The sequence below is a fragment of the Helicoverpa armigera genome, chromosome 23, assembly GCF_030705265.1.
Source record: "Helicoverpa armigera isolate CAAS_96S chromosome 23, ASM3070526v1, whole genome shotgun sequence".
NCBI lineage: Eukaryota > Metazoa > Arthropoda > Insecta > Lepidoptera > Noctuidae > Helicoverpa > Helicoverpa armigera.
This window is the reverse complement of record NC_087142.1, coordinates 4,078,287-4,100,015: the sequence shown is the minus strand read 5'-3', so window position 1 is coordinate 4,100,015 and position 21,729 is coordinate 4,078,287. Positions and strand designations below refer to the sequence as shown.

General features: G+C 36.0%; 2 protein-coding genes across 2 annotated transcripts; one reads left to right on the top strand and one right to left on the bottom strand.

Annotated features, from left to right (window-relative positions):
* Window positions 1–176: 176 nt before the first annotated feature.
* On the bottom strand, window positions 177–17,372 carry LOC110377200 (mitochondrial glutamate carrier 1). Its single transcript, XM_064040703.1, has 8 exons — window positions 17,179–17,372; window positions 16,500–16,571; window positions 14,145–14,279; window positions 13,571–13,720; window positions 2,092–2,225; window positions 1,457–1,658; window positions 977–1,117; window positions 177–439 (listed from the first exon to the last, which is right to left on the bottom strand). Exons 2-8 carry the CDS (start codon window positions 16,547–16,549, stop codon window positions 286–288), a joined length of 966 nt encoding a protein of 321 aa, XP_063896773.1. The 5' UTR covers window positions 16,550–16,571; window positions 17,179–17,372; the 3' UTR covers window positions 177–285.
* A 1,003-nt stretch (window positions 17,373–18,375) lies between these two features.
* Window positions 18,376–21,553, top strand: LOC110377228 (tol-Pal system protein TolA-like). Its single transcript, XM_064040720.1, has 5 exons — window positions 18,376–18,571; window positions 19,747–19,867; window positions 20,186–20,363; window positions 20,725–20,918; window positions 21,216–21,553. Exons 1-5 carry the CDS (start codon window positions 18,554–18,556, stop codon window positions 21,389–21,391), a joined length of 687 nt encoding a protein of 228 aa, XP_063896790.1. The 5' UTR covers window positions 18,376–18,553; the 3' UTR covers window positions 21,392–21,553.
* Window positions 21,554–21,729: the final 176 nt, after the last annotated feature.

The following is a 21,729-nucleotide window of genomic DNA, read 5'->3' as shown; positions in this document are numbered from 1 at the left end:
ACTGTTAGTAGCTTGATTTCATAATTCTGGAGATAAATGTATCCTTAAAAAATTACGTCTTTTTAAACAAAAAATATTGGATCCAGCATATAAAAACCCATACTGGAATTATTGCAACTACATACAAAAAAATAAACAAATATAAAACACAATTTGCGAAAAAAAGAGTAAAAAGAAACGATGTAAATTTTGTATAATTCATAGTTACAAGGGCTCATAGTACAATAAATATAATTTAAAAAAGGTAAACACGTTTGTAGATAATTGATTTAGTTGATTGTTTGTTTAGACTGCTCTCTGCCGTTCGTAGCCGAGCAGGTATTCGGCCACTCCGAGGTAGTACACTGTTTGGGCGATGCCGAACAGAGGAGCGATAACGATCATTCGGCACGCTCCTCCCTTGAAGAACGCTGTGGGGCCTTCGTACCTCAACGTAGTCCTGGAACACAAACATTACTTAATGTTGTTCATACAACTTAGTGTCATTTGCACATCTGTGGCAGTTCAGACAGGCAGTAGTAGCATGTGACTAGTTCGTTGGCCTAGTCGGCCTAGTGGTTCTCTTTAGTCGACTGATGTCTGAAATCGCTTTGTGGGAAATTATAAACTTTCACAAAGCAGCCCGTAGTCATGAAGTTGGTGATTGATTTTTCCGTGCATCGGAGAGCACGTTAAGGTTAGTCCTGCGGCTGATCTCTCTCCTGTAATGTCAGATTACCGTCCCATCGGGATATGAGTGTGAAGGAATAGTGAGTGCACTTGTATCTGCGGAAATGCTTGTGCACTAATATATGCCGCTGGCTGATCTACTTATATGAGAACAGCCGCCGAATTATTATTATTAGTAGCAGGTCAGATAGGCAGTCGCTCCTTGTAAAACACTGGTAATCAGCTGCATCCCGTTGGACTGGAAGCCGACCCCAACATAGTTGGGCAAGAGCTACGCAGACGATAACAGCTAATTGGTCAGACTTACGAGATACAGTCCATGATGGAGTTGTACTGCCTCTCTCCACTGCCTTTGGTGAGGGTCTGCATGCGAGTCTTCACTACGTCCATCGGGTTGACGGCCAGCGCAGCCGTCGAGCCCGCCATGCAGCCCGATAGGAAGGACCACCTGGTGACAACGACAATGACAATGAAAATGGAGTCTATATCTTTGGAGCCTGTCAGTAAAGTAATCTATAACTTTTGGTTTCGCGGGTCTCGCAATATATGGCAGAAAATTTAAACAACCTTTATATGGAATGGAAGATACCAATAGCTAGCAAATAATTAACTGACACATTATCGGTAACCAGTGAAACCGGGCCTCGAACTTTTAATTAAAGAAAACTTTAGTAGGAAAAGAAAGATAGATATAAGTAAAGATAGAAAAAAAATATTCTTCTTGTTTCTCTTTTATATAATCTTTTAATTATTAAAACAGAACTATTTTCGTGATGGCAACACTTACCAGAAGGGTGGCGTCAAATCTGTAGGTTTTTGCAGTCCCTGTTTGCTGAGGATCGCGAACAGCGGGAAGTAGACGACGCTGAAGGAAACGTCTCGGCACGCCGTGGCTGTGATGCCCTTGTACAAGCCGAATATACCCCTCTCTTTGACCAGTTTCGACGTTAGCTCCCACGCTGTTACTCGCTTTGTTTCTTTACCACCCGCTGAAAAAACAAATTATGAATCAAATCATGGATCATGTTTTTAAGATTAAAGTAATAAGCAAACCCCCTACCCCCTGCCCCCCATCCCATCGGGCTATAAGAGTGAAGGAATAGTGAGTGCACCTGTGTCTGCGCAAATGCTTGTGCACTATAATATGTCCTGCGAGATTGGCTAATCTCTTTATATGAGAACAGGCGCCGATAAGCCGCAAACAATGCGGCAACTTCTGTGCTGCCCAATGTGCCCCAAGCCCGAATACTTGCATAGCAAAAGATCTGCATGCCACTACTGATAATGCCGTTTGTGTGGTGAAATACTGGGCTCCAAAATTTGATTTCAAATTGCCACCGACTCGCAAAGAACTTCTTCTTCACATAAGCCACATGTGGCACATGTGGCAAGATGAAAAATTATTTCAGAAAGAATACTAACCCGCTTTTATCTGTGCAGCCACTCTGCCGGCATCTTGCATCTGAATCTTCAGAAGTTCCATCGGCGTGGTGATGATGATCTGACACGCTCCGGCGCAGCCACCAGCAAGCATTTGTCGGGGGATAGGAATTGATCTACAACCAACAACACATTTATAAATTTATCTCAAACAACATATACATAATGTATGTATGTATATACATAATCCTCCAAGCCTTTTTCCCAACCATGTTTGGGTCGGCTTCCAATCTAACTGGATTCAGCTGAGTATCAGTGCTCTACGAGAAGTGACTGCCTATCTGACCTCCTCAACCCAATTACCCGGACAACCCAATACTCCTTACCCAACCTAATACATAATGTATTAACAATTTTGTAAAATATAATATGTATGTTGGTCTTTAAGGTATATTTCTATGGTCCAACGCAGCCTGAAAATGTTAATATTTATTTTAATATTTTTTATTTAAATTTCATTACAGCATGAATTACATAGAGTCTTAAAAATAAGCTTATGTCCGAGTCTTACGTGCCTGAACTAGGATATCCTGTGTTTCAGGCGAGAAGAGCTAAAATAATTTAAAATTAACAAATAATCAAAAGGATTCTATAGTACATTAAAATGTGTAAACTATCTGTTTCGTGGACAAGTTGTATTTACTACTACAGTATTACCATATCTTAACATCTAGTTTCTTAATTAACAAGTCATTTAAAATAAATAATAATTATCAAAAATTTTATAAAAATTAAATATTAATAAAAACAATTTTATAAACCACATAAAAATATACAATGTGTCCCGGGGATAAGTGACCGCCCGAAATTTTTTGAATATTTGTACAAAATTAAGGATAATTTCATTTATATTTTTGAAAAAAATCATTAAAAAAATTTTATTGTCAGGCCTGTTAATAACAGGCTTTGCTCTTTTTTTTCAAATTTCAACTGACTGTATTTTTGCATTTGTTTGAAATAGCAGCAAACATTGTTGTGAGCTATTGTAGGAAATATCATGTAGTTTATTAATAAATTAAAAGAAAGTGATATTAAGGGGGCATTTATTGGACTTATTTTGAAAAAACTGAAAAAAAAGGCGTTATTTTCTTTGAATTTTTATTTTCCTTTTTTTCTAATAAATAGTTTATTACATTTTTGTTATGTTTGATAATTTTAATTGATAAACTATGATGTCGGCTAGTCAATAAAGAAAAAAGAATTTAAAAAGATGTAAAAACTTAGGAAATATCTTAAAAAAAACTGCAGCACGTCACAGTATTTACTAAAAATCATTAAAAAAAAAACCAAAGGCGGTAAGTCCCAAATATAAAGGAAATTATCCTTAATTTTGTACAAATATTCAAAAAATTTCGGGCGGTCACTTATCCCCGGGACACATTGTATAATATTAGTCACAACTGGTATAAAAACAAAATAAACAAAATCACTTTAGCACAGTCAATAAATTCTCTGTATCATCGTAGGACATTTTTTGAAGAGTTTCTTTCAGTACTTTTTTACAGTTTACTTGATTCAAGTCATAAATGTTTGCTTTCGCGTTCAGTCTATTGTAAAGTAGAGGACCAAGAAACAGGTAAAATTTTGATGTGAAAGCATGTTTGGTGTGATTTTGAGGGCAGACTATATCTTTACGTCTTTTGTTAGTAACTTCCGTGCTATATGTTAGCTCTGAGTGCTGTTTTAATACAATACCCATTATAAATAACTGACGGACGGTTAGTACTTCACACTTTTTGTACAGCAGGTTAGTGGGAAAAAGGAAGGGCCGGAAAGTAGACACCTTGAGAATTGCTCTCTGGGCTCTCTCAATAATTAACAACAATGTTTTACTCGCTCCACCCCATGTGGTAATACAGTATGTTAATATCGATTGACATAGAGCAAAGTAGACTTGTCTAATTATTTTTGGGTCTGCAATGTAACGTAATTTTTTGAAAACAAATATCAATTTACGAATCCTATTATTTACAGTTTCAATGTGATCTTTAAACGAAAGTGTGTCATCTATAATAATTCCGAGGTACTTTACAGTACGTGACATTTTAATACTTGGACAAGCGCACTGGTTATTTGTGCAAGAGGTGCAGTTATGATAATGAGCATATAATGTTGTGTTAGTGCCAATTAGTTTTTGCTTGCGCATCGAAAACTTGACGTAATTTGTCTTGTCAGCATTTAAAGTTAGTGAGTTATTTTGAAGCCATTTATTAATAACATTGAATCCGTTTTGCGCATACTTGTAGACATTTTCTACTGAGTCAGCTGAAAACAAAAGAGCTGTATCGTCTGCATAACAAACGATATGGCCGTGATCTAAATTTAGATTGCAGAGATCGTTTATGTATATTAGGAAGAGTGAAGGGCCCAAAATACTTCCTTGGGGAATACCGAAATCGGTGCTTTTTTCATCATCGCTAACAACATTTCCAATCTTGACACATTGCGTTCGTTCTTCTAGGTAGCTTTTAAAAAGTTTCAGCTGAATATCTCTGATGCCTATGGCTTCAAGCTTGCGCAACAAGATGGGAATAGAAACCGTGTCAAAAGCTTTTGCTAGGTCGAGGAATATACCTACTGTGTGGTTACCTTTATCAAGTTCTTGTGCTAGATAGGCGGTTAGATGGTGTACGGCATCATCAGTGGACATTTTAGGTACAAATCCAAACTGCTGCGTAGAGAGAATAGATTTATCCTTCAGATATTTACAAAGCCTATTGTTTATAATCTTTTCCAATATTTTGGACATAGAGGGCAGTAAGGAAATAGGTCTATAGTTTGTCACTTGGTCTTTACTCCCCGATTTATAAACTGGGACAACAACAGCTTTTTTTAAACACTAATGTAATTTACGGCGCTCCTAGGCGCCTCCATAATCTATTGAATTTATGTACCTATTTTCCGCCATAATTTTCGCCGGACAGTCCGCAGCACCTGTCTTATGATTGCTTGGCTTTTTGAAGTGCAAGCAAGTAGCGCATTTTGGTTCCTCTCCTTTCTTGGTGCATTCTTTGATGGAATGACCCAATTCACCACAGTGCCCACATATGTAGGTGGTCTCCCGACATGATTTAGCCGCATGTCCGTACTGCTGACAATTGTAACATCGTGTCACTAGAGTGAAGTCTCTTACAGGGCAGGACGACCAGTTAATGAATGCTCGGTCTTTGCACATGAGGGCTTTACGTATTTGTGCAGATACTTCTATTATAAAGTTACAGGTATCAGCATCCTTCTTACCCACTCAAGCGTCCAAGCCGCGCGGTGATTCTCGGCCCACCTGTCCGCGTATGAAATGTCAATTCCTTTTTTACGACCAAGCGAGACTCTCTCAACAAAATCGATTACTACTGAAAAACTACAATAGCTAGATTCGAATAAAAAATACTCACGGAAAGCTAAAAGAACGTAAAATTTAATTTGATTAAAAGTAAATTACTTTAATTAATATTATAGGATGATAATAAAGTATAAAGTTGAGGATATCAAAAAAATATCGTAATTTTTTTTTATTCCGAGTTTTATAAGAAAAATATAGTGATTACTGGTAACAATGTTTTTTTATTATATTAGTACAGGATATACTCTTTAAAATGATACCAATATCTTAATATAAATAATTAGTTTTCTGTCATGAAAAAATAAACAAAGTTAAGTGTTTCTCAAGCGGTCACTGGGCCTCGGGCGACGTAAAAATGTGACAAGATGGCCGCCTGGCTAATAGCGTGTTCACACGACGAGGTTGTTTTAATGAAACACGTATATTACTGATCGGTATGTTTATTGAGCAAACATGTTTACTTTTATATAATTTTATTACATATAATTTTTTATTATGTTAAATAGAAAAAAAGAAAGCGGTTATTGTTATTACAGTAAAATAAATACACTGTAAAACTGTAATTTTAGGTATTTTTCATTCTTTGATAATGAAAAACGAAAACTAAATAAACATGCCATCACCTATAAGTAGATACATAAACAAAGCCAAAAACCACAAAACATTCCCAAATTGATCATAAAACGCTCCGTGTGAACAAACCATTATTTACGTTGTAAGTAGATCAGTCCAAGGGGAGTCGGCTCATCAACACTAAAATCATGAATAACGTCTTAACATTCTAATCATTATAGACCCCATCTCAATGTATTTCGTTTGTAAATGGCCATTAACGTGCTAATAGTGAACGATTCTCGTATATTTTGCATTTATTTAACAAAAATAACCAATTAGAATACACTGTAAACAATAGAAAAGTATCAAACGATGATTGTGTAGTGATCGTATAAGCTTTCCAACTAAATTATACTATGTAAACGTTTTGAAATTGTCGTAAAAATACATATTTCGTAAAGGAAATTTTTTCACGTTTATTTTGATATAAAATAACAATCTAAATAAGGTATAAAACAAGAAACTTACCACATTTTTGTCAAGAGCTCCACACACAAAAAAGTCACTTGTCAAAAACGACGAACTGTCAGTTCAATATATTTTTTTATAAATTTATTGTTGCCATTGCACAGAAAAAATCACAACTCACAGATGACAAATTTAATAACGCGCCATCTAGTATCAATCAACTATATTAATACCACCTGGCTACAGCGCTGTACACGTTTAAACTGAACGATGTCGTTCGGATACTGTAGTCACCATGAACGCTTAAGGCAAGAATTTTTTTGGTGACTGTTCAAAGTCAAAGTCAAAATCATTTATTAAAATAGGCTAATACGATTAGCACTTTTTAACGTCAAAATTTTACAATGACAGCACCCCCAAAACGCCCCCCTTTCACCACTTCCTAGTGTTATGGCTGGAAAGAAGAAGTGGTGAAGAACAAACTTCCCAGCAACACAGCTGTCTATTACAATTTAATTATTATTAATTTATTTTACAATTATACAATTCTATTTTATCAATTATTAATTTAAAACACCGAAAAATACAAAAAATAAAGCACTTTTGTTCCACTTCAGAGCTGCCATCTGCGTTTATCTGTGAAATAATCATTAACATTATAATATGCCTTTTTAACAAGAATTTCTTTGATTTTGTTTTTAAAAGAACTGTCCGTTAATTCCAAGAGATGAACCGGAATCCTGTTATAAATGCGTACACAAAGCCCCACAAATGAACCGTGCACCTTATGTAGACGATAATTAGGTGCGGTTAACTTATGTTTATTTCTAGTATTAAAATGATGTACGTCGCTGTTTTTACTATATGAATCTAGGTTTTGCCTTACGTATATTATATTGGCATAAATGTATTGAGACGCCACAGTCAGAATACCAATGTCCTTAAACCTTTCCCTAAGGGAGACTCTAGCACCAAGTTTGTATATAGCACGGACAGCGCGCTTCTGTAGTACGAAAACATTCTCGATATCGGCAGCATTGCCCCACATAAGAATTCCGTAGGACATGATGCAGTGAAAATAGCTAAAGTACACTAGACGCGCCGTGGCTACATCGGTGAGAGCTCTTACTTTCCTGACAGCGTACGCAGCAGAGCTTAATTTACCCGTGATGCCAGTTATATGCTCACCCCATTGAATTTTGGAGTCTACTGTTATCCCTAGAAAAGTCGTAGCATGTACCGTTTCAAGTTCCTCATTGTTCAAAATTACACCGGGACCGAGATTTTTTACATTAGGCAAAGCAAATTTAATACATTTTGTTTTCTTCGTATTCAAAACTAAATTATTGGCTGTAAACCATTGCGTTACTAGTGAAAGACAAGAATTCACGTCATCAAAATCTACTCTATTCCTATCAACTTTAAAAATTAGAGACGTGTCATCGGCAAACAATACTACATCACACAATGATTTTAAATAATATGGCAAGTCATTAATGTATACAAGAAACAAAAATGGACCTAAAATCGACCCTTGCGGTACGCCCAAACGAACGGGTAGATTGGAAGATTTGACACCATTAACGTCAACACATTGCATTCTACCGCTTAAATATGAGCTAATAACACTAAGTGCGCTGTCTCTAATACCATAGTACTTTAGCTTCTGGGTAAGCGTTTCATGTTGGACGCAGTCGAACGCTTTAGAAAGATCACAGAACACCCCGATAGCATTCTGTGACTTCTCCCACGCACTGAATATATGTTTCAGTAGAGCAACTCCGGCATCCGTTGTGGAGCGACCCTTTGTAAAACCGTATTGTTCCGCATGTAAAATATTGTATGAATTAAAATGCCGGAGGAGTTGATTTAAAATTAGCTTTTCAAAATTTTGCTCAACGCGGGCAGAATTGAAATCGGTCTAAAGTTGCCTAGATCGTTCTTGCTCCCGGATTTAAAGAGAGGTATAACTTTACTGTATTTCATAAGTTCAGGAAAGGTACCTGAGTCAATGCACTCATTAAATATACGAGCTAAATAGGGCGCAATATCGTCAATAATACAGTTTAAGACTTTAACAGAGATACCCCATAAATCACCTGTCTTTTTTGAATTTAATGACTTGAAGGTTCTTACTATGTCATAAGGTGAAATATAACTAAAGGTAAATGTGGCTTCACATTGACTAACACTACTACGTAAAAGTTTTCGGCGTTGGTGGCAGAGGAGTCTAAGCCGCTAGTGGTCTTGATTGGAATATTAGAGAAGAATGTGTTAAATTCGCGAGCTACATCAGAATCTTTCTCGTAAACTTGATTCTCATTAATGATTTTATACTGATTATCACGCTGTTTGATTTTCCCGGTCTCGCTATTTATAATATTCCACGTCGCTTTTATTATACTCTTACTATTCTTAATTTTATTACTAAAATACATTGATTTTGCCGCATGACAAACTTTTTTAAACAATTTAGAATAATTCCTAACATATCTAATAAAATTTTCATCAAAATTATAATTTTTCATTTCATACAACTCATACAGCTTAGCTCTACTCTTGTAAATGCCGGGGGAAGCCCACTCATTGAAGTTAGCCGTTTCTTTTAGTACGAGCGTTTTGGTTTTAAAACTAGAATTAAATTCGTATTTTATTATATCAAATAGTGCTCCGTACATTAAATGGGGATTGTTTTTATTTAATATTTCATTGTCTAGTTTCACTAGACAATGAAATATTAAATTTAATTTTCGTTAATATTATTTTTAAAACTATTAAAACGACTGGTTGTTAAGGGCCGACATGTTATTTCCCGCTTGATTTTATTCTTTTTATCAGGAAACCGTGCCAGTTGACCACGGTGATCGGAAGGAAGGCCACTGGTAATCAGAGTCTCTGTGGCGCTACAATTAGTAAATATATTATCTAAACAGGTTGACGAGGTTGCCGTAATTCGAGTTGGTTCTAGAAATAAATTTACTAAGTTAAATGATTTAAATAAGTTTAGCAACCTTGTAGTTAAAGAAGATGATTCTAAAATATTAACATTGAAGTCACCGCAAACTAAAAGTGATTTACTAGTGGAATTAAGTTTAGAGAGAGAATTTTCCATTACTGATTCAAAAGTGTTAAAATCACCTGAAGGAGGCCTGTATACACAAATTATAACAAACTGCTCCAGTTCAACACATGATAATTCTACATTGCGCTCGACTGATAATTTTACTATATCTGAACGTTCCTTACACTTTAAATTATTAGTTACAATTATAAGAGAGCCACCATGGATGGCTTCCTTTCTAACGAATGAACTTTGTACTGTATAATTACTGTTATTAAGGAATATTATTTCACTATTTCTGTGCCAGTGCTCAGTTATGCACATAACTTGTACCATATAATGTTCAGTGAATAAACTTAATTCTAAATCCTTGCCGGAAAGGCCCTGAATGTTTTGATGTACAACATTCAGTTGATGTGGCCCACCCTTTGTCGCACCATGTAGTTTAAACTATCAGGTGTATCAATAGTTGTATTAGTAGAACTACTAATATTATTAAAAGAAGAGGTTACCGTAGTAGAACCCGGGTCAATTTGTATATTATTTGCTATCAATATAGCAATTTGTCGTTTATAATAAAAACTTAGATACATTGTATCATTTGTCACTACAAAATTATTTATAAATTTATTTGTATCAAAGTACATTATTCTATTATTGTATTGCCTAGTTATATTGTACATTAATAGGTTTAAATTAAATATGTACTGATTTTGTTCTATAGTAAAATTTTTAGAATATGGTAAGGCACAGATTATAAACTTGCAATTTGTTGTATTATTTAATTTTATCATTGATTCAACACTTTCTATTATATTTTGTTTTTTGACTGCTAGACTATCTCCAAATAGCATAATGGCAGTTGAAGTGGTATTAAGGTTTGTCAATTTAATTGTTTCTATTATCTCATTGTAGCTGGCACCGGGTGAACAATTGTTTATTATTTTACTTTTACAATATTGAGAGATTAATTTACCAAAACCAAGACCAAATCTATCAGAAAATATTTGTGATATATTGTTTTGATTTTCCGAATTATTATTATATGAAATGCTTGATGGTGGAATATTGCACTGAACATTGACAACAGGTGGTATTATGTCACTGCTCACTGCTGACTGCATAGTACTAGGCGAAGTTAACTCTGGGTCAGCTTGTACTGCTGGTTGTGAACAAGTACAGTTGGTATATTTATTTTTAAGAGAATCAAGACGGTCCATATTTTCACTACCTAACTGGAGCAGCTCATCGGTAGCCAAAATATGTGCCTTTACTTGATATTGGGCTGTCTCATATTTGTGTGTAATTTTTGTTAATTCGCGTTGCAGTTCAAGCATTTCCTGTTGCAGAACTAGTGTGTCTTGGTCATACATTAGCCTACTTTGTAAAAGTTGGTTAGTGCACAAATTTAACTGATTTTTCAAGTCAACTTTAGTTTTAAGTAAATTATTTAATTTATGTGTGGATTTATGTTTATGACACACTTTCTTAATCTTTTGTATCAATTTGTTTAATCTTATGTATTTTTTAATCTTTTTGTGACTCAAATTATTAATATGAAGTGGATTTGAAGTAACAAGCTCACTGAAAAGGCGGTGAGTGTCATCACTTTCCTGTTGTTGTTGGGTTTGCTTGAAGCATATTATTGACTTGTGAGCATCATTTAAGCTTGTCTCCAGTACCTTAATGCGACTCAAGGCCCTCTCATGAGCATCACTACATTCACTAAAAGAACCTACAAAATCCTGTAACCTATCCCGCTGATCCAGCACATCCATATATTGGATGTGTAATTCTGCAAGTTGAGACTTTAATTCAGAGTTTTTACTAATTATTTTCTGAATTTCTTCCTCGCTGTCATCACGTTCCCTTAACAGTTGTTGACAGAGCTCTTCGGATGTTTTGAGCTTTTCCAGGGCTAACTTCAGTTTCACCTCCATGTCCTTGGCAGTGGCCTTCCTTGTCATAACGAACATGGTGTCAGGTATTTACTGAAAGCGTGGAGTAAACAAGATGAGAAAGACAGAAAAGAATAGTTTTAGGTAATAGGCTTAGGTGTTGGATTATTTAAAATATGAATTTAGTAGTTTCAAGATTATATAGCATGGAAAAGAATGAGTTTGATTTAATTGATAGAAAATTAAGTACAAAATTGAAGTGTAGCTATAGATTTTGTTAACATATATTATCTATAATTTGCCTTCAATGTGTAATGTAACAGAAGTTACTGTTAAAGGAACATGTAACTTATATGAGAATCAAGAATGTATTGGGACTTCTTTAGTTTTATTTGATTTTAATTTTTAATTTTCTAAGATAAGGTAGGTTACAAAATTGATATTATTTTTTATTTTTTTTCCGTTATTCTCACTTTTATAGTAAATAACATAATCTACTGCACGAGAATTAGTATAATATAGCGTGTTACAGTTATAATAGAGAGATACTTCCCGTTAAAATCCGATTAATTTGAACTGAGCGGTTGACAGCTGACCGCCTCCGTGTTGTGTAGATTTTTACGAGTTATCCTTTTGCAATAACGTCACAAACATTTGTACACTATATTTACGACTATTACTATTAAATTATCAACTTTTTAGGGCGATTTAGCTAATTATTCTATTTTATTACAATTTTTAATTATACAGCTGATTTTTGACAAGTCACCCGGCCGGTGTTGCCAGAGTTGTTATCACCTCGGACGCTTGAGTGGTTACCTGATTTGTGGCTCAGCTTAACAGAGGACAAAAACGTCTCTAGGCTACAGTCCTGTAGTTTGTCGGCTAGGTTTTGGTTGTACAAACACGTAAAAACTTCCTTATCTTGCATCGATGAGGGCACTCCGACAATTACAACTCTAGGTTTTCTTTTATGGGGTTCGCCGATTATTAGGCCTGTATTTGTTGACTGCATCGATTTCTTTACTTTCTCAATGTCGTCTTTGGTTTCAGTGCTGATGATTACACCGCCGTTTCTAGTCTTGCGTAGTCCTCTCACTTGTAGTTTCATCTGTTCTGGGCATATGATTTTTTGTACAAGTGACTTTGTCTCCTCACTGGATTTTAATTTGTCGTTAGGATAGATGGCCACTGAGCTTAAATTTAAGGGCTGTATAAATTTATTGGTACTTTTTTTAACCATGTCAGCAAAGGAAGGTCCGGTGTTTGTCTTATTAGATGCTCCAATTGTCAACTTCAATTCTTGTAGTTGCTCCGACAAATTAAGTTGTTCTTCCAGTCTTTCGACGGTATGGGTAGCCATAACTGCTTTCATCTTGATGGACTGGTACTGAACAGCCATTTGAGATGTGCCGTGGCTTATTTTCATGCATAAACTACTTATGCGCATTTTCTGGTCCGAGTTTAATTTGCCCTCTGTAGCAATAGTGCACACTTCAGCTAGATACTGGTCGATAATCTTCATCCAGTTTTGGATTTCTGGCGTCGAGATCACCTCCACCTCGTTTTTTTGCGTAGGCGTCTGAGGGGGTGCATGTGCAGGCACGGGTGTAGGTCGAGCTGCGGCGACGGGTGTAGGAGGTGGACTCCGGGCACACCGGTCACCCCGGCTAAAGGGGCTGCTCGCCATTGTGTCACCCAAATATAGGTATTTTGATTTATAACACGTATGCGGGTGAGACACATGTATGTCTTGGTATGACTCGGTGCTTCGGCCATTAGATTAGGTTTTTGGTCATAGCCTACAGAAAAAGTACAGCCAACAAAAGCAGGCTTTAAGATTTTTTTATATATACATATAAACTTTATAATTTCTTTAAATAAGTGGAATCTGTTAATCTATATCTTTACTACTATAATAAAGTTTTTCTGTACCCTAACGTTTTCGAAACTACTGAACCGATTCGAAAAATTCTTTCATGCTATCTCCAAGAAACATAAGCTATATTTTATCTCGGTAAGGGAAGAAATTCCTCCCGGGGCTCGGGTGAATCCACTGAGAAACAGCCAGTGATCAATGAAATGGTGTTTTATGTGAATAATATTGAGAATTTAAGAATTGATTAAGCTGTGACTTACCCATCTGGCATAGAGAGGTAGAAGCGGAACATGTCATTGGCAGCCAACTTAATGGCCTTTTCTGGCGTAATCAGCAATATGTTGACACCGGAGCCACGGTACATGCCGAAGTAGCCCTCAGCTCTGTATGTTTGTCTGAAGCAATCGATCCTGGAAACATCAAAAATAATTATTATTTTATCTTGTCTTATTAATTAATTTGCTCAAATGTCACATTATCTGTGGCCTCATTTGAGTCGTTTGTACAAGTGATTATCGACGCCAGACAAACATACTACAAGTAAAAATGTTGGTCGCAAAGTTTTTCTCTGACGTTACCGATATGAACTACGAATACTCTTTACCTCTTACATACCTCGTGTTCAACGTTACAATATAAAAATAATCATACAAACCTTAACCTATAACATACCTTAGTCTGACATACCTCTGACTGACTAAAAACTAAAGGCCTTTTATGTACCAGGGCCGCGGTAACTCTTTCGAACAATCCCGCAGCCCCGGCAGGCCTTGGCCCTGCTGGGCTCCGCTGGGATATATAACATAACCGTATGATAAAAATTGACATACTAACATATTTTTGTATTGCCTTTCGCCATTTGGGCCAATGGTCTGGTTTTGGAGTCGCGTCTTGACTAAATCCAAGGGGAATACTACGGACACGCCCACAATGCCGGCGATGCCGCCATTGACGACTTTTGGTAATAAACTGAAACACATTAAAACATAAATTTGGTACTATTGAAAGAAAAACTGGCCACTTACATTAATTTAAAAAATTATTCATATATCTTCGAGATTTAATTGGCATTTAAAATGGAACTTTTTTTAACGACGTGAAAAATCATCAAATGACCCCTCCCGCTGTGGGTTAGCAGCGGTGAGGGAGTGTCAGACTCTTACTGACTAAAAATTGTCGTTCCGGCGTAGGCCTTTTATGTACCAGGGCCGCGGTAACTCTTGCGAACAATCCTGCGGCATTTAAATGGAGCTTGAAAGTATTTAGTCGATATTGTTCGAACGTTAACATTAGATAGCATATGTAGGTACGCATCCCACCTTAAAAATAGCTATAACGACAATGTAGTTCAATCTCAAAAAAAAAGTTATTGATTTGAACTATGTTCAAGTACATTCTCAAATGAAACTCGATACGATTCTTGTAGGTAATAAAAACAACATACAAGACAGCAAATTACGTAGGTATTCAATACAACTGGACATAAAGCAGACAAAGTCGAGGAATACAAGGCAAACAATAAAACTTTTATTGGCATCAATTGTATTCCAGAATACTGGAAATATTCGTCAACTACTCCAATCGTCAAGAAATGCTATGAATAACTTTCAGAAAGCAGATCTTAAAAGATAAATATTTCTGAGTTTATCTTGACATTGCAGGTGATTTTGATTATCTTGTTCTCAAAAATACAACTGTCATGTTTTGATATGATACAAAAATCTAATAAAATACATATAGTTTGAGCACGGACAAGTAAATAAGGAAAAGCATATTCATAATGACTTCGTAGAAGCGCCCAGTTTCGTTTATTCATTGCGATTTTGGTATCATCTTATTGCAACCCTATAGTAGGCTCTGTTAATAGTCGAGACTTGGATGTATGCCAATCTTACAAACACCCCTACATTAATGGGCATAAAGAATAAGGTTTTTATTTTATAAAATAGGGTGCATTATTCGGAAAACAGTAGCTCTAGCTCTACTAATGTGACAGTCGTTATTCTTATCTTTGCTATTACACTAAAACCATAACTTGCGAAGCCATATATAATCACTAATTATTTTTTTACAATAAACGTGAAGTAAGTCTAGGTAGGTAGGTCTGTGAGATTTTCATGTATGTGACATTTTGTTTTAGTTAATATTCTGTACAGTAAAATATAGAATAGCAATGTTATGGTAAATTATCTCAACATGAAACATAAGAGTAGCTCAATCAAAAGTGATTGTATTGAAGGTCACAAGCAGAGTTAGAAAATGTTTAGACTACTTTAGACCATAGAAAAATGAACACTATTCCTAGTGCTTTAAGGTCTAATACAATTTATTAGATATTTAATTTACATAATGTTAATGACTGGATTATGAGCAGCTTAGCATAAGAGAATAATAATATGTATTAGTGCTGTGTACACTAATAAATGCCCTCTTGTGTTGTGCATACATTACATAGTCAGTTTATTGTAGCAGTTAATAAAAGTAATAAAAATATGCTACTATCCTACCTCCCGTATTTTACAACTTATAAAATTCACATAATATCATGTTCTACCTATATGTAGGTTAGAAAATCTAATAATAGACAGAAGGGGGACTCTTTTAGTTTTATACTCTGAGTAACCTTCCAGACCAATGAAACTTGGCCTGGCATAGACAATGTAATCTAACATGCCTAGCCTTTTTTATTCATTATTTTAATCTCTCTGTATTGTTAGCACGTTGGTGCATTAATGTAGTTTTGTACATCACAAAATTATTAAATTCTAGAACAAACATTTTAATACAGCAGTAGGTACAAATTATGTTTATAAATCATAAATACTGAAAAATACAGATTACAGGGGAATATTACAATCACAAAATATGTTTCTAGACTCGCAAAAATAAACTTGATTGCTTTTAAACCGAAGATTCTGTGATAAGTGAAAAGAAAATCATTTCATGTTAGTCACTCTGAATGAATAGTAACCATCATCATATGTCATCAGCTTATGTTGGGATCAGCTTCCAGTCCAACTGGATGCAGCTGTGTACCAGTGCTTTACAAGGTGCAACTGCCTGTCTAACCTCCTCAACCCAGTTACCCGGGAAACCCAATGCTCCTAGGTGAGACTGGTTGTCAGCCTTACTGGTGTATAATTAAAGAGTTAATTTATATACATATTGTATAAAAGAAAAACTACTTACTTGAATTGTGGTGCTGCTTTTGGTGCGGGGAGGTCTTTTGGCCCTGACATTTTTTTTGAAATTTTTTTGAAGCTGAAATATAACAAGTTACCATAAAATTTCTCATAAATAACAAATATTAAAAATAAGCTCTTAATTTACCAAATTCTGAAATGATTCAAGTTGTCTTTATCAAGATATCAATGTGGACTACTACAAATTTTCATGTTAAGAAGTAATTGATGAAGGATTTCACATTAATTATATTCTTCTAAGATTACATATTGGACAAGAGACTGATAACCTTGATTTTGATATAAACTTAATTAATCTAATTAAAACATAATCAGTTCCTAAAATAAATCATTCTAGAGTTTAGTTAATCAAGTGTGTGTAGTTTATATCATAAATTATCTAGCTCGATTTTAATACACTAAGGTCAGAAGGTCCACTTTTTTAGGTACCTACTGGTAAAAATTACTAGAACTATAGGAAAATGTCTGTCTCTGAGAAAATCAATACAACATAGCCAACATCTAACACACATTGTATTTAATGGATATTGTAAATACCATAGTATTGTGAAATTTGCCGAGATCAATACAAATAGAACACATTTTCCTCGCTCGGAGATATTCTACTCCTCACTTGAACATCTTCGTCGGCATTTTTACGTAATCAAAACAAAATTTTTACTCACCTTTTAGATAAATTTGCAACTTGTATAATTTAGACAGCCCTTGAACTGTTTGTAAAGTTACTAGTTAAACATTTTGAGATCGAAAACTGTTTTTTTTAGAAATTTTATAAAATGTAGGGCCAATTGCCACTGTTTGTCCGGAGCCGGGGACTTATACTATGTGTTTGACGTTTGAACTGGAAATTTTCGTTTGATTGATTGATTCAATGTTGCAATTTTTTATTGTACAATTACCCCGATTTCTTCACATATTCAAGATATTTTTCGAACGACAGAATAAGTGTAGTAGGTTATATTATTATAGTTCATTACTAAAAACTCTTTATTTGTTTATTTTCCTTACAAAACTCGTAAGAGGTAAAATGTTATTAAACGCAGCCCACAGGCAATGAAAAGAATGATAAGAAAAATTAGCAGCCATTATAATTGTCAATGGTAATTACCAAGATCATGGCAAATTGTAATTTGATGGTAACACTTATTCCAATACATTGATTTTCAGATTTTGTGGCCTTTGACATTTATGTCGTATGTATTGCCAAACTAAAATATTTAACAGTTTTATTAGTCGATCTCTAGTTTCAGAGTTAAATAAAGATAAATTATAAATAGTTTATTTTTTCCTATAAATCTTTTTCTATCGGCACAATCTCCTCTAAACTTATAACAATTACTTTTATAGGCAGCGTTAACTAACACTTGGTTCGAACTTGCATCTTCTTACAGAACTTTGCATATTTTCAAACCACTGAGAAAAGAGCACCATACAGATTAGAGTTATATAAAAATTGAGCAGGTACCTAGTTAAGTATCTATTTATATACAAACTATTTTCGAGACAGCTGTTTAGCTTCTGTAAGATACCTAGCATAGGCAAGTAGGTAAACATAGCTTCCCGCTAACGTACAAATGTCGCTGCATTAAAAAATAACTGCCAGCGACCGCAAATGTAGAAGATTTTTGTAAGATAGGCTCACACTCAATTAATTAAATATGGTATTTGATTTACCTTTCACCTACATAGGATAAGGTACCAACTAATTACTCATATTTATAAAGTAGAGATAGGTATGTAGAATTTCAGGTAAGTAACTTCTAAAATTTAGATGTATCAACCTATACTTGAGGCAAGTAAATATAATTAAAGCAATAATCAGTAGCAACCTATTCATCCCTTCTAATATCTAAGTCATTAGATCCTGAAGAAAGTGAAAGAATATCGATTAGATGATAGGTTCGCCGTATTTAGACGGTATCGATTATTGGTCCCTTTCTATACAGTCTTTTCCGGATTCAACAATATAAAATGATCCATGTCTATCAGTTTTGTATCAAACTATCTTGTGTGGACGTAAAGTAAACTACAACAGCTACAATGAGTTATATTACTTTGGTAAGTTTAGTTAATCCTACTAATATTTTAAATGCGAAAGTTTGTAAGGACATTGTAGGTGTGTGTGTGTTCGTTACTAATAGGGGTTAAAGTATGAAATTGCCGATTTGTACTGAAAACCTAAATTGTATTTTTTTTTAATTTTTAACAAACTTATTTAATCAAAATAGTTGCCATTATTATCTATACATTGCGGTCATCTAATAAGAAGGTCATTTATGCCTTTACGATAGAACTCTGAGGATCTAGACTGCACAAACAGTGTGAAAGAATTTTGTTCTGCCTCCTGGGAAGAAACTTCTTGTGACGTAGATAATTGTCCAAATCACAAAAAAAATGGTCGTCCGTTAGAGCAAGGTCTGGCGAATATGGAGGAAGACGAATAGTTTCCAACTGCAGTTCCTGAAGAGTTAAAACGGTTTATTTTGCTGTATGAGGCCTCGCGTTGTCATGGAGCAATAGCGGTGAAGGTCGATTCATGAGTCGTGGCTGTTTTACTGCTAAACTTTTCAACATTATTCGGTGTTCGGCTGGGTATCTGGGTAGTTTGACTAGGATCGGCGTTCACCGTCTCTCTTAATTTCTCGTTAATCACCTGTCAGGCGGTCTTTCTCATGGCTCGTTCTTCAAGTCGAAGTTTCCACCACGAAAGCGTTTAATCCAAAATCGCACGGCGCGTTCTTTAGCAGACACCTCTTCAAATGCAGCATTGATATTGCGGGCTGTTTCTGCCGTTCAATCCCGCGTCGGAACTCATATTCAAAAATTACTCAAATTTTCGCAGTATCCATCTTTCTTGTTTAAGTTGAATAACAAAAACAATTGAACATCGATAATCAAATGTTTCACATTTTTTAAAAGAAGAACATCACAGAAACCACGTGAAAAAAGTTCCATTCGAAAACCTCAAACCATGAAGACTCTATGGCAATTCAAAAACCTACTAGAATAAAACGGCAATTTCATACTTTAACCCCTAATAATTTCAAAAAGTACGAAACTTGGCAGTACAGCTTACTAAGGATATTTTATCCATGTGCGAGATATAGTTCCCTCAGTACGTGGGAGGAATCGCCACCATAACCATCTGAATTATAGTTCAATTCAAACTCAAAACTCTTTTCTTTCTCCCCCAATCTGCTCTAATATAAAACATAATAACTTTCGCCCTTCAGGTTCTGTCAGTATGTCTGTTCGCGGTTGCCGCATCCAGCAGCCAGCAGGACAAGAGGAGTGTCATCAGCATTGAGCCAGCTGCGTGGCCGGGAGTGGCAGCCTGGGTCCAGAGCGGACATGGTAACATGCTAGATTTCTTGTAGCTTCTTAAATTAAGGATTTAGGAATGTGTGTTCAGATATCATTTTTGCTGCTGCGTCAAGGTTCCTGTCATAGTAGGGGAAGCGATGGAAACCAGATACTTAGCTTTTTTAAAATAAGTCATGCTTCAGTCCTCTGGCCTTGAACCATGTAGGTTACTTTCATAGGCCTGCTTTAGGTAACTAGCAATCTTTCACGCAATACATATAGTAATATAGTATGATATAGTGTGGTATATAGTGTAGAATAGAACCTATAGATGGACTTAGTCACGTCACATCTTTGTGTAATGTCCAGGAGGGTGGTCATCAGACACTAGTTCTGATGTTGCGGGTGCAGTAGCTGCCGCGAAGGCCGCTGCAACAGCAGTCATGGCTGCCCAGCATGAAGTGGCTGCAGCCAAGCATGCTGCGCTTGAACAGCAAAGTGTTGCCAGCGCTAAGGAAGCTGCGGCCGCTCGCGCAGCTCATAAGAGGTTGGTAAAGATACCTAAGTCTTTCAGTGAAAAGTAACCAAAATCACTTGGTGTAATGGTGTTACTTGGCGAGGCGATAGAGCAATATTTCATGGAAAACACCTAAAAAGGTCTGCCCACCAGTCTACCGACCTTCGACTACGAATACACCTTCTTTCAGAGTAATGAAGGTAAAAAACTTCCACCGTAAACCCATTACCTAACGATTCAACTTCGATGTGGCATAGATTCCAATTTCTTGGAGTGTTTTCTGATGAAGGTTTTCTAACAACATCTTAAGTGATTATCAAGTTAGGCTCTAGGTAACATTTCAATTAGTTAAATACTACCTACTGTCTAACTAGGTAAGTATGTGTTTCAGTGAGGAAGCAGCAAGGAACGCTCGCGCGCACGCTCTAGAAGCCGCGCAAGCCGCAGTGCTGGCGCAAGCGCAGTTAGCTGGAGCGAAGGCCCGCGCCGCCGCCGCGCAGAAGATCGCTGCCGCCCGTGAGGCTGCGGCTGCTAAGGCCATACAACGCGCTGCGCATAACCAGGCTACTAGGCTGCAGAATGCTGGTATGCCTAAAATTTGCTGAACATTCTTCACACTCATAAAATTGGTGAACTTGAGTTCTTTCGTAAAATCGATGGCTATTATAGAACGCCTTGGGCTTTAAAGTTCTACCGACCAAACAAACCCTTTACTTCTTTTACAGCAGGAAATTGAAGTTTCTTAGCAAGGGTTTCTTTTTATTTAAAAAAAAGTTAACCGTTACCTATTCCCTCATTCGAACTGTAATCTCACCCACCCATGCATTATATCAATTAATAGTTAGCTTATATAATACATAGTTACAATTCCTTCTTTTCCAGACATAGAAGCATTAAAGCTGTCAGTTATCCAGAGCTCCGGCGCTGCCGGTGCCGCGGGGGCTGCTCAACACGCCGCCACAGCCGCAGCAGCGGCCCTTCGCCCCCAGACTCCTGAATGGCCTGCCAAGCCCTGGGCCCCATCAGCCTGGGTCCCTGCTGCTTGGGGCTGGGCATAGAAGCTACAGATATAGACACCAGCAAAGGAAAATTTATGTTAAGATTTTTTACAATCAATTTGACTACTTATGTTAATAGATTAAGCAAATGCAGACGCGTTAACGCTTCGTAGATAATTTTACAATAGTTGAGAGTTCCTTTATGAGTTGTACTATGTATACCTAAGCGAATTAATAAACGTTTTTGATTTTGAAATTGTTGTTTCAAACTGATTGCGAAAGCAGGTATATTTCGTTATCACAAACCCAAATTATTTCTTCTTATCTATCTTTTACGTGACATACCTACATTACAGCTATTCATGTAACTGAACGCTGATAGAGTTAAAAATGTGATC